The 13762-nt window shown below is 45.3% G+C and overlaps 1 protein-coding gene across 1 annotated transcript in view; it reads left to right on the forward strand.

Moving 5' to 3' along the window:
• The window catches only part of degs2 (delta(4)-desaturase, sphingolipid 2), a 97247-nt gene that overhangs the window by 19624 nt on the left and 63861 nt on the right, over positions 1–13762 (forward strand). Inside the window, exon 2 of the mRNA XM_038777023.1 lies at positions 3446–4188. Coding sequence (XP_038632951.1) covers positions 3446–4188 — 743 coding nt within the window. The remainder of the gene's footprint in view (positions 1–3445; positions 4189–13762) is intronic.

A 13762-nucleotide genomic window follows, 5' to 3' on the forward strand; every position in this document is an offset into this window, starting at 1 on the left:
GCTGCTGGTAAACATCATCGACAAAGATCTAAATGATATGACACCGCGCCTACAACGCATGATGATGAAGTTGCGGAGGTACAACTTCACGCTGGTCTACACCCCTGGCAAGGACCTTGTAATAGCTGACACATTATCACGAGCCATGGACGCTGACAACACGCTACTGGCTTCCATCAATGATGTGGAAGCTCATGCACAGTGGTGCAAGGAGACACTCCCAGCAACGGACGAGAGGCTGCAGCAAATTCGTCAGGCGACACAGGAGGACGCCACCCTCCTTCAAGTCATACACAACCTTCAGCATAGCTGGCCAAATGGGCGGTGCCCACAGTTCAAAAACGCCAGGACTGAACTGTCCGTGGTGGATGGCATAATACTGCGGAATGACAGAATCGTCATCCCACTGGCGCTCCGAGCGGACATGCTCCGGAGGATTCACGAGGGGCACCTTGGTGCCGAAAAGTGCAAAAGGAGAGCACGACAATCCGTTTACTGGCCAGGGATAAATGAGGACATAACGAACATGGTGCTCACCTTTGACACGTGTCAAAGACATTGACCGGCACAATGCAAGGAACCACTGCAGCAGCATGAGATGGCCACGTCACTGTGGGACAAAGTTGGCATTGACTTGTTCCACGCCATGGGCCGCAACTATGTACTGCCCATCGACTACTACTCCAACTTTCCGGAAGTACTGAAACTCCCGGATCTCACAGCGGCATCAGTCATCAAGGCCTGCAAAGAAACCTTCTCCAGGCATGGCATCCCACAGACGGTCATATCCCACAATGGTCCTTGCTTTGCCAGCTGGGAATGGATGGACTTCGCCAAGCACTACAACTTCAAGCATGTGACGTCGAGTCCACACTTTCCGCAATCGAATGGCAGGGTGGAGAAAGGTGTCCACATTATCAAACAACTAATCAGCAAGGCTGCGGACTCAAAGTCCGACATACACTTGGCCCTCTTGTCATACCGTTCGTCGCCTTTGAGCTCTGGACTATCACCGGCTCAAATGCTCTTCAATAGAGATGTGCGGACAACACTACCGGCATTACACTTCGCCAATCCCGATCACTCGCCTGTCCTGGATAAGATGCGTCACCAACGTCAGGTGCAAAAGCAGCACTATGACCAGCAGGCAAAAGTGCTGCATCCGTTGGCAATCAATGATACGGCAAGGTTGCGACACCTGGCAGGGGGTTGGTCTAACATGGCGACGGTTCTCCGCCAAATATCGCCACGATCCTACGTTGTGCAGTCTGACGATGGAACACTGTTTCGACGAAATTGCTGAGACCTTCTAAAAGTTACACCTCGTCGACAGGTATTTCCAACACTAGGTCTGCAGGACGCTGTCATACAACATCCTGGAACTCCAGCAGCAGGTGTCCAAATGGACGTAAAAGACTCTGGATCTCCATGCCCACTCAGGAGGTCTACCCGGATCAGACGTGCACCCAACCGTCTGAACTTATGAAAATGGACTGACAATATTATTGCTCTGCCTTGTCTTTGTTTATAAACCTAACTGTGTTTGAATTTGTGTTTAGTTACAGCTCTGCAACTAAAAAAAAAAGTGAAAAACGGGGATGTAGTGATCCTCGCCTGAGTGTGTACAGAAGGGGCTGATGGGAAATGGAAGTAACACTCGGGGGCAGCACGGGGACATATAAGAGTGACACCGAAGGCCCGCCCTCGGGCACTTTGGCTGGAGAGATGGTGGAGCAGGACAGGGACGGAAGTTGAGCTCAGGGCTGCGAGTGTGGTCAGGCCTAGTTGCAGAGCATAGAAAAGCAGTATCTTTACAAGTGCTATTCTGTAAGTAAAAGCTAACAAAGTCATTTATTGTGGAGCACAATAAACCATCCTTCAACTGCAGAATGACTTCTAGCATTCATTTAAGAAACATAACAGCAGCCTTATGGATGTTGATTGGAATTTGAAGCCACTTGTGATTAAATGGCAACTGAGCTCTCACTGGCAAAAAATGAAGCCCAATTTTTCAAGATAAATGGAGGTTCATCATTTGAACTTACATTCTTTACCAAACTGTACAAACAGCATAAAGCTTTATGGATATTATACCTACACTCTGTGCCTCTCTACCTCTCTTTTCTCCTTCATGATGCTCCTTAAAACCTACTTCTTTTGAACATCCATCCTCCCATCCTAATGTCTCCTTAGGTGGCTCTGTGTCAGTTTTTTATCATAATGTTTCTGTGAAGCACCTTGGAATATTTTACCACATAAAAGTGCTGTAATAAATAATCATATAATACACTTTATATAAGTTATTTTAAACTATTTTTATTGGCTTTTCTCATATTCATAAGCAGTTACTGTGTATATACATTGCATTTTTCTTGCCCGCGCTAATTAACTTTATTTTACAGAGGTTTGTTTTGTCCTTCATTTAACTAACTCTATGTACATTTTGTTGCTCTCTGGATCGGTCTATGATCCCCCCCCCCCCCCCCCCCCCCACCACCACCTCGGGTTGGACAGTCCTTTGGTTCCCCATCTATCTTTTTTCTTACTCCTCGCTGCTGGCCTCGAACAGGTTTTGGAACAGGCCGACAAACTGCCCCAAGAATCCAGGAAGCCTTCCTCTGACCCTCGGATGGTGTACTTAATCTTCTCCAGGTGGAGAAATTCCGAGAGGTCAGCGAGCCAGTCTGCAGCTTTGGGTGGTGCTGCCGTTCACCAGCCGAGCAGGATTCTCCGGCGTGTGATTAGGGAAGCGAAAGCAAGGGCGTTGGCCCCCTTCCCCATGTGTAGCTCTGGCTGCTCCGATACCCTGAAGATTGCCACTATTGGGCATGGCTTCACCCCACCCACAACTCGGAGAAGGCTGTCCAGAACCCAGCAAGTTTGGGGCAAGCCCAAAACATGTGGGTGTGGTTGGCCGGGCCCCTCTGGCACCGCTCACATTTGTCCTCCACCTTGGGGAAGAACCTGCTAATTCGGGTTCTGGTCAGGTGCGCTCTGAGCACCACTTTGAGCTGCATTAGGCTTAGCCTTGCGCAGGAGGAGGTGGTGTTCACCCTGCTCAGTGCTTCACTCCAGACTCCCCACCCTACCTCTGTCTCCAATTCGTCCTCCCATTTTTGTCTGGTCTCGTGCAGTGGTGTTCGAGCTCTGTCCAGTAGCTGTTCGTATATGTTCCCACATAGCCCCCCCTCTCGCTGCTTGAGCCTATCAGGACCTCTAGTAGTGTGTTATCTGGGGCCCCTGGGTACCCTACTGTCTCTTTGCGGAGGAAGTGCTTTATTTGGAGGTGTCTCAATTCCTGTCCTTTTTCCAGTTTCCACTTCCTCGTCAGTTCGTCCAGTGTCGCCAGTCTGTGCCCTACGTAAAATATTTATAAGTATTTTTATGTTGAAACATTACCAGTGTTGGTAATAATATTCCATTGTATTTTGTTTTTGTCTTGCAGCTAAGTATCCAGAGATCAAGTCACTAATGGGGCCAGACCCTAATCTAAAGTGGATTGTGTGTGGAATGGTCCTCACACAGACCATTTCATGCTTCCTTGTGAAAGATTTGTCTTGGAAATGGATTATATTCTGGGCTTATGCTTTTGGAGGCGCTGTCAACCATTCATTGACTCTAGCCATTCACGATATCTCTCATAATGTTGCATTTGGCAATAAGCTAGCAAAATGGAACCGATTGTTTGCAATGTTTGCTAATCTACCAATTGGGATGCCATATTCTGCATCGTTCAAGAAATACCACATAGATCACCATCGATACCTGGGAGGCAATGACTTAGACGTAGATATTCCAACAGAAATTGAAGGATGGTTCTTCTGCACTCCATTTCGCAAAACCATCTGGCTTTTTCTCCAACCACTTTTCTATGCTCTTAGGCCCCTATACGTTAACCCTAAACCCATTACAAGATTGGAGGTGTTGAATGCAGTTGTGCAGTTTGCATATGATTTTCTCATCTACTACCTGTGGGGGTTGAAACCAATAGTATACTTGATAGCAGGCTCACTCCTATGTATGGGTATACATCCAATCTCTGGACACTTCATTGCTGAGCATTACATGTTTTTGAAGGGGCATGAAACCTACTCATATTATGGTTCTCTCAACTGGATAACATTCAATGTTGGATACCATGTCGAACACCATGACTTTCCCAGTATCCCTGGCAGCAAGTTACCATTGGTAAGTACGTGAATTAGAGAAACTGCTTTTTAGGGATTAGCTGATGACTGAGTGAGTAAATGCACCATACGGGCTGGTATTAAACTTTATGATCTAATATATGTTGAGGTAGATGAGTGCAATTAAGATTACAATGAAAACATTAAAGTCCACTGTAGTATCACAGGCTTTGAGGGTAAAAAAAAAATCAATCTATGTTTCTGCTGCACCGACCCAATGATCTCAGCTGCAAAGAACAGTTGTCAAAGAAATATAGGATTGGGCTCAGCAAATCCCATGATAGCTAATGATGTTCTCTGGCCAAGCTTACAAAAATAGCTGAGGGACTAAAAGATGTCTGTAAAACTGGACCCTAAAATCAGTCAGCACTTTCAAGGGAATATTGGAGCAATATATTGACACAATAAACATCATAAAAATCTAGCTCTCCACCACATAAAAGGCAGCTGATGTTCCACTGACATCATTAAATGTGCAAAGGTCTGTACATTAACTAAAAGGAATGGCAACATTTCAGTCAAGTCTATTCCCATCGTGACCGGAAATCTGAATGGCACAAGGGGTTTGTAATAATGTCATCTTCATTAACATTACATGGTAGAGCACTTAGTTGAAAGTTATTTTAAATTTCAATGCCCATGTGTTCAAATTAAGATGGTATTAAGTCAAATAATTGAATACTTAGATGTTGTGGTCTAATTGTTATTATCATGTTTGGTTGTTCAGCTTCTTGTCTAGCTGTCAAACCATATGATTGTTAGAAACCAACATTTAACACCCTGTTTGGATATGATCTATTGTAGGATTTCAGTACCAGAAAGCAGGAAAACCTTGAGAGTGATGAATGTAACATGCTATCTGCTATAGGCTGATTTTTAAGAGACCAAGTTGCCGGACTGGGCCTTCGAGCCCTCATTTATCAAAATAATGGCTGATCTTTTATCCTCAATAACAAATCCTACAATAACATGAATGCATAAGTATTCCTATGTGCAGTTCAATTTGCATTACAATTCATATTATTAGAAACCACTCGTGTTGCTCAAAAGTATAGTTTCTTTTAATTTTCTATCATGGTTCTTTTTCAATTTGCCAAGGTTTTGTTCCCATTGGGGGTAAGTCTACACAAGCGAGCTGCCTTGGAAATTCTATTTGGTCAAATCATAGGTTTTTGACATTTTAAAAAGCCTCATCATCCTCAAAGAAACTCAATTCCTAAAAGTTCCAGCTTCAAATATTCAAATTTGGTTGTTTGGAAGCCTGATTCATGCTGCTGGGTAAACAATTATGGTGTGGTTTTCACAGAATTATTGACATTTTTGAAGTAATTTTACTGTTTGACCTTTTTTCATTACCACTCAAGCTAGATCAGTGTGTTGCAACTGACATCATTCATACCTTGATGGTAAAAATGGACAATGGATGATAAGTGACAATGTTTCTTTGATAAGTCAGTGAAATAGGAAACGTGGGAAAAAATTAACTTTGTTATGCAAATATCATGCAAACAATCCTGGAAGCTCAGTGCACAGTTCCTTGAACTTCACCAATAAAAATCCATTTTATTTACAAATCTTTTAGGATCTATTAAATGTAAGGTGTGCACGCGTGAACTTTGATACATATATTTACCAATAATTCGATTCTGATTTCAGGTACTAAAATATATAATTCATAAGTAAAAATCTATCTTCCAGCTAATTAAATAGTTTCTCATGTGTTATTTCTAAGTTTACATTAAAAAAAATGGAATATTAGAAACAAATTGATTACAATAATTATCAGCGGACTAGGTGGCACCATAACTAAGCATAGACTCTTCAAGGCTTTGTGACAGCTTTGTGTTCATGAGAGTCCCAATATGCAATCCAGAGGATCCTATGTGAAATAAGTTTATTAATTCTCAAGCCAGTTACTAATGGCCAACACTTTAGAGGTTTGTAGATGTTAGATGTTTTAAAATATCCCTGAATGCTTTATTAATCTGATAATCTCAACTAGATAGGCCTTAGAGATGACTGTGTGAGGGAAAAGAAAAATCTCACATGGGCATAAAATGGATTGGTTATGAATTTGGATTTTCGGAACATAGGATATTTTGGGCTGGTTAGTTAGCTTTGTGATATTTACTCATTTACTGATGGTCAACCACTGCCACTTGCAGTTCTCCTAGATTTTATTACAATATTGGCTGACATTGAATTTTAATCCATATTAACTATTAAACCCTTCAAGAACTTAAATGGTATGTTTTGTAAAAGTGTAAGCAAGGCAATTGTCCAAATGTTGATATTTATGCAATGTTAAATATGTCATATACAAATGTTATTTTACACATTGCCAGTGCAGTGGTAGATGCAAGATGGGAATGGTTAGGGTAAAATCGCATTGATGTATGATTGACCAACAGAGGGCCCTCTTATCAGATGCAGGGTAAGCAGGCTTGTTTATCAATGGAATAAGCGTCTCTAAATAGAGGATCGAGGAACTAAGAAATACGGGGCTGTAACGTCCATGCTCCCTGGTGTCAGATTTGGGAGTGTACCCCAAAGATGCACTGGGTTATCCCTCTTGGAAGTTCAACGGTAAGAGTTTGCACGGCAATTTCCCAGAAGTGCTGACTTCCTCTGACACCCTCTCTCTGAAACCTATTTCCCCCTCCCCTCCACCGATGTCTTACCCAAACCCCCTCCCCCGGCGTAACCTCTGATTCCTTCCCACCAATGCCCGAATCCTATCAGTGTGTCCTCTCCCTGGCTTGTCAGATTCAATGGACATTTAAACTTATCTGGTTTACTGCCGCTATTGCTGTAAAAAAGGTTTGTTATCCTTAAACCCAAATCTGCTGGACTGCAACCCTGAGATTTGGAGATCGCTGCACTGGACCTCACTGCATCTGAGGTGGAAGGTTGGGTGAGACAGGCATGGAAGAAATTCCATGTAAGTAATTGGGAATGGAGTGGCAATCCGATGCTGATTTCCACTCCGGTCCACAATTTAGTAGCTGACCTGATAACTCTTAAAGTTAGGAGTGAGCAATGATCAAAATTACTATAATTTATACACAAAAGTTCTCCTCTTGCACTCTGCTCATACCACAGAATAATTGTACTAACAGAAATGCAAATATTAGTTTGAATGACAAACCTTGTGGTTTTATGCAGATCAATTGCTGGAATGACACCAAATTATTTTTGCCTCACACTATAGACCCATCTCCATTATTACATAAAATATTCAACACAAAAAAAATCACTATGTGAGGTATTAATGAAAACAGATGAGTGTATTAACCTTCTCTGAATTAACAGTGTTAGAAAAATTTGAGTGGGAGAAAGAAATAAAACTCAATACAAAAATAACACTGGCATCATTGAAGTTATCAGAAGAAGAGAAAACAAATTAAGGGCACGATTCAATGGAAACATTTTTAAAAAAATGTTTAAGTTTAGAGTACCCAATTATTTCTTTTTCCAATTAAGGGCCAATCCACCCACCCTGCACATCTTTGAGTTGTGGGGGTGAAACCCACGCAAACACGGGGAGAATATGCAAACTCCACACAGACAGTGATGCGGGACCGGAATTGAACCCAGGACCTCAGCGGCGTGAGGTCCTCATTGCGCCACCGTGCTGCCTAACGGAAACATTTTCTAAGTATCATTTTGGGAGTGATTGGTGGGGTGTTTCTCGACGACCACATAGGTGAGATTGCAGCCTATATTTATCGGCACGTAGTGCCAAAAATTAGCCCCCATGAGATTCTTGCCATTACTGGCTGTCTCGCCGTCTGATTCGCTAGATTTGGGCCTCAGCTTCTCACCACTAGCAAGCGGTAGTGCTTTTAAACACTGCCTCACCACTCACACCCAATCAACACACAAGCATGGCAGCGCACAGACCTGCTCCCCGTTTTGGTGACGCTGATCTGGCCAGGCTTCTGAACGCTGTGGGCGATAGGTGGGTCACCCTTTTCCCGCCAAGGGATTGGAGGACCAGCAGCAGGGTCAGCAATACCGCCTGGGAAGCAGTGGTAGTGGCTACCAGTGTGGGCAGCATGACCAGGAGGACCGCCGTCCAATGTCGGAAGAAGACCGACGACCTCCACTGAGCTCCAAGGGTAAGTTATTACTGTTCTTCTGGCATAAATTCTGCCTGCCATCCCATATTTTCCCAAGCCGCCCTCACCCCAACAAATCACTCGTTCACCCCACATCCGAACTTCGGGCATGTTCCTCACAACCCCCTTGCATCACCAACACAACCGCTTCATGTCCAAGTGCAGTGCCCACACACCACCTGCTATAGATACCCCTGACCCATCAAGCATGCAGCGTACAATGCCCTTTGTCCCCGCAGGAAAAGGTAGCCCATAATAAGTGGACAAAAGCCGTTATGGGGGGTGGGTATGGGATTCCAGAAATCCAAGCCCTCACCCCTATGAGGAATGGGTCATGAACTGAGTCTACTTCATTCTAATGCATACCAAAATTTCATAGGCAGAATCCTAGAAAGTATTCCATGTCTCCTCATCAATATTAGTTGCCAAGTCTCTTTCCCAAGACTGTAAGATACCCAATGTACTTACGCAGGATCCAGAACACAAGATATCATAAATCGTGTTAATGAACTGTTTAGGCGCTGCAGAAATCAGGGGGTGTGATTTATCGGCCTCGTCGCCCCTGACTTGGTGTCGTGATGAGGCCACAATATTTGCAGCATTCAAGACATCTCGCGAGATTCAACCAAACCTCGCGAGAAGTAGCGAGCTGGATCTCGCCTGCACTGAGCGAAATCCCGATCAGCATATTTAAATGAGCCATGATGCTATTTAAATGTGCATGCGCCTGGCACCCGGAAACTAATGGCCTCCCCAGAGAGGCCTTGACCGGGCACCATTCAGTACGGGTTCACACAAACATGGACGATGTGTAACGGCTCCTGGGTGGTCTCCCAGGCCATTGGAGACCCCTGAGTGGTCAGAGATAGGGTATGGTGGCACTCTGGCTCACCCTCTGACACCTGGGCACCTTGGCAGTGCCAGCCTGGCACCTCAGCAATGCCACCCAGGCATTGCCACAGTGTTCCTGTGGCACTGCCAGGCCGGCAGGGGCACTGCCAAGATGCCACAGTGGTAGTGCTGGGGTGCCCGGGGGCCAGGGTCAGGGCCTGAGGGGGCCATGTGCATGAAAGGGAGGTGAGGGGTGGGGGATGAGGTGAAGGATGGGTATGAAAGGGCCTCATAAAGATTGGGGGGGGTGAAGAGTGGGGCTCCTGAGAGAGGGGACTTAAAAGGAGGGGAGGGTAGGCCTAAAAAGGTACTGCTGTTGCCACCTGGTCACCCTGGAGTGCCACCCTGCTTACCTGGCATTGCCAAGTCACTGGGATGGCACTGGCAAGTGCGCTGACAGGGTGCCAGGCTGGCATTATTTATATAGTGGTGGTGATTGGGCTGGGGTGTACCTTGCACTGGGGGGTTTGGGGACCCCTTTTACTGAGTTGGGGCTTGGGGGGAGGACAGGGGTTGGGTTGGAGGTTTGAGAGGTCGTGATGCCATTTACAATGGCATCCTGATCACTCGCTGTGCTGAGGAGTTCCAGTGAGCTGAGCTCCTCAGTGTAGAAAACGAGGCTAAGAGTCGCCTAATTAGGAAGTTCTTCACTGAGGCCCCCGATCTACCTGGATGGGTGTTGGATAGCCGGGTGTTCCTCTGTGCTCTGGGTGCTGGGAAACACCCGGCTAACCTCACGCTACGGGACTTTGCCCCCATTCGGGTAGACTGCGCCTAAGGGTTGGCACGATGGCACAGTGGCTAGCACTGCTGCCTCAGCACCAGGGATCCGATTTCAATTCCGACCCTGGGTGACTGTGCGGAGTCTCCACATTCTCCTCGTGACTGTGTGGGTTTCCTCCGGGTGCTCCGGTTTCCTCCCACAGTCCAAAGGTGTGCAGGTTAGGTGGATTGGCCATGTTAAATTACCCCTTAGTGTCCAACGATTGGGTGGTGTTATAGGATTGGGCGAGGTAGGGTTCTCTTTCAGGGGGTAGTTGCAAATAGTAATGCGGATTTGATGGACTGAATGGCCTCCTTCTGCACTGATAGGCTGAATGGCCTCCTTCTACACTGTAGGGATTCTATGATTCTATAAGTGGGGTTGAATACCGAGTTGGATTGTGCCCGAAAAGCTGGCAGGAAACACCCCGCCAAACGCACCCAAATTTATACTTAGAAAGTTTTTGGTTGAATTCCACCCAGGATCTTTTCCACTGGGGAAATAGAAGAGTCAAGACACAAAGTTGTCTTGTTAAGGACAAAGTCTCTAAGTTGCAGATACTTAAAGAAGGAGTGTCTCGGAGAGTCAAATTGATGGCATAGCTGCTCGAAGGATGACAAGGAAGCACCACGAACATATCTCCCAGCCCACAAACGCCTCTCCCTCTCCAAATGTAGAATCCACGGTCCGTAAGACCTGGTAAGAAGTCCAGACTGACCTGAATGGAAGAGAGAGCGGAAGTCAGTTTAGATCTCCCTTCCAATTGACAGACGAGCTTCCACGCTCTAAGAGTATCAATAATAATAGGAATTTTGCATCGAGCAGAAGCCAACCTAATGCCCCTATAAAATAACAAGACCGTTACACTGACTGGTCTGCTTCAATATTGAATTAAATGGAGATAGGGTAATTTCTAACCCAGTCTCTTATAAATCTAATATGAGAGGCTAATTGGTACTATCTAATATTCGGGACACTAAGACTCCCTTAGAAGGTGGGAGCTGAAAATTGATGAACTTCAAACGAGGTTTCTTTTTATTCCATATAAACAAACTGATTGTTCCATTGATCTACTTTAAGACTTTAGTTGTTCGTAAATTGGCCACATCATTGGCGGCAGGGTGGCGCAGTGGTTAGCACTGCTGTCTCATGGCACCAAGGACCCGGTTTCGATCCCGGCTCTGGGTCACTGTCCATGTGGAGTTTTCACATTCTCCCTGTGTCTGCATGGGTCTCACCCCCACAACCCAAAGATGTGCAGGGTAGGTGGATTGGCCATGCTAAATAGCCCCTTAATTGGAAAAAATAAATAAATGAAAATAAGTTTGGCAACATCTGCAAGGGATACAACAATCTAGGCAACACCATCATCGTAGTCAAAGCAATCCTACCCAGCCACGATACTGGCTGGGAGGACCAACGCGTCATGCCCCATCTAATAGACAAAATCACTGAGGGAAATTAGCCCCATATAGTTGTTTGGAAAAGGGGATAATTGCAACACACAGATAAGTAAACCCTGACAGGGACCACCTGAAAGGGAAATTTGCAAGGGGAGGTGGTCTACCTCTCAACCCTCCCACCAGCATAGCCTCAGACTTTGTAAAACTAATCTTAAATCCGGAGATGGTACTAAATCTATCTACCATGTCAAGAATAGCGGGAAGCGAGATGTCCGGGTTCGACACAAGCAGTAGCACATCATCAGCATAAAGCGGGATCTTATGCTGCTTCCCCCCACAGTGCAGCCCAGATATCAAAGGGAATTGCCTAATAGCCTCAGCCAGTGACTCTACAGCCAATGCAACAACAAGGAGGATAAGCCTTGTCTAGTCCTTCTCTGAAGGCCAAAATTCTCAGATCTATAACCATTGGTGAGCACTGCTGCCAATGCCTGTGATGCAGCATCTGAATCCACTTAACATCTCCTCACTCAGACCAAATCTTCTCAACGTATCAACCAAATTATTCCATTCCAGTCTATCAAAAGCTTTCTCTGCATCCAGGGAAATCACTAACCCATCCAATGCCTGCCTTTGGTAAACTTTGGATCACATTCAGTAACCTTCCGACATTATTGCTGGAAAATCGACCTGTTATGAACCCAGTCTGGTCCCCCCCGAACGATCAACGGGAGAATTTCCTCGAAATGTCGCACCAACACTTTAGACAACAATTTGAAATCAACATTCAAAAATGAAATTGGCTTATAAGAAACATGCTCCTGCCTGCCTTCAAAATCAGGGAAATATTTGCATCACGGAGCGCCGGTGGTAGCAGACCTGCCTTAAATGAATGTCACTACTTACCTATTAATCAAGCTATTAACAGGTCCTTAAATTCCCTGTAAAACGCACACCCAAACCATCTGGCCCAAGTGTCTGGCCCAGTTGGAACTCCCTAATGGCCACAGTCTCCTCACCTTTAGACATAGGAGTATTAAGGACCAATCGTTGATCCTCTAAAGGTGTAGGAAGTTCGGGGGAAGAGAAGAAATGCTTCATACATGTCAATACATATCCAGACTGGTGCGTCTTATACAGTTGAGCATAAAAATCCCGAAATGCACTAATAATGCCTTCGGTTCAATGAGCCTACTACCACCAGGACCATGCACAGAGGGGATAGCCCTAGAATCAGCCCTCTTAGGCAAAAAAGCCAAGTATTGACTAGGCTTGTTCCTAAACTCATAAAAGCTTTGCTTTGCAAACTTTAGACTCCTCTCGGCCTGCTGGGTCAGCAGGGTATCGAGAGCCACCCGAGCTATGGTACCCTCTCTCAACAACTACTGATTAGGATTACTCCTATATTCTCCCTCCACTTTGGCCAATCTAGCCTCTGACTGGCACTGACATTCCAGCATTCTACACCTTTTGTTACCCATATAAGAAATAACCAACCCCCTAGCATAAACCACACAAGTCTCACACAAGATGTAAGGGGTCACATCAGAAAGGGAGTTGGCTGAGTAAAAATGCTCAAACTCTTTCTTAAAATGCGTAGAAAAGGATTTATACGTGGTAAAGAATTTATCCCTAAGCAGAGATGCATCGAAATACCATTACCTAGATGGGGGGGGGAGGGGGAGGGGGCGGCAAGCCCTCAAATAAAAATTCAGAGATCAATAAGCTACCTATAGAACAGGAGGATGCCAAATATAGGATTTCTCTAGGCATAAAGAAATAGTCAATTCTAGAATGACATTGATGAGGAGCTGAGGAAAATGTAAATTCTTTATCTCCAGGATGGAAAGTCTCGGAAACCCACCACCTCACATTCCGACGCCAAACCCTTGTGTCAGGTAGGGGATTTCTGGTTACTGGGAGCTTAAAGTCCCCACCCTCAAAAGAGTTGGTTGAAATCAGCTCTGCAAAGTCCATGAAGACTATAGTCACAAACTCAAGGAAGTGATTTGGAGGACCATACATATTTGTTATTCAGATAGATTCTCCATATGCGAGCCCCTTAATAATCACGTATCTACCCCCTCCCATCCTTATCCTTCCCACAATTCTCCATCATGAAGGGAGCATTTTTGTTGACCAGAATTGCTACTCCCCTGCTGCTGGTCGAAAACGAGGTAAAGAAGACCTACCCCACCCATTGCTGCTTTAACTTTAAGTGCTCCTTGTCATCCAAATGAGTTTCCTGTAACAAGACTATGTCCACTTTCTCCTTCTGAAGGAAAGGCAGGGAGCGGGGATCTTCCAGGGCTGCTAGACAGCAGCGGGAATTGCGATGGACTGGCGAATCAGGGGCGGGATTCTTCCCTAACCGGCGGGGCATGGGGTCCTGGCGTA

This window comes from Scyliorhinus canicula, chromosome 2, assembly GCF_902713615.1.
Source record: "Scyliorhinus canicula chromosome 2, sScyCan1.1, whole genome shotgun sequence".
Taxonomy (NCBI): Eukaryota; Metazoa; Chordata; class Chondrichthyes; order Carcharhiniformes; family Scyliorhinidae; genus Scyliorhinus; species Scyliorhinus canicula.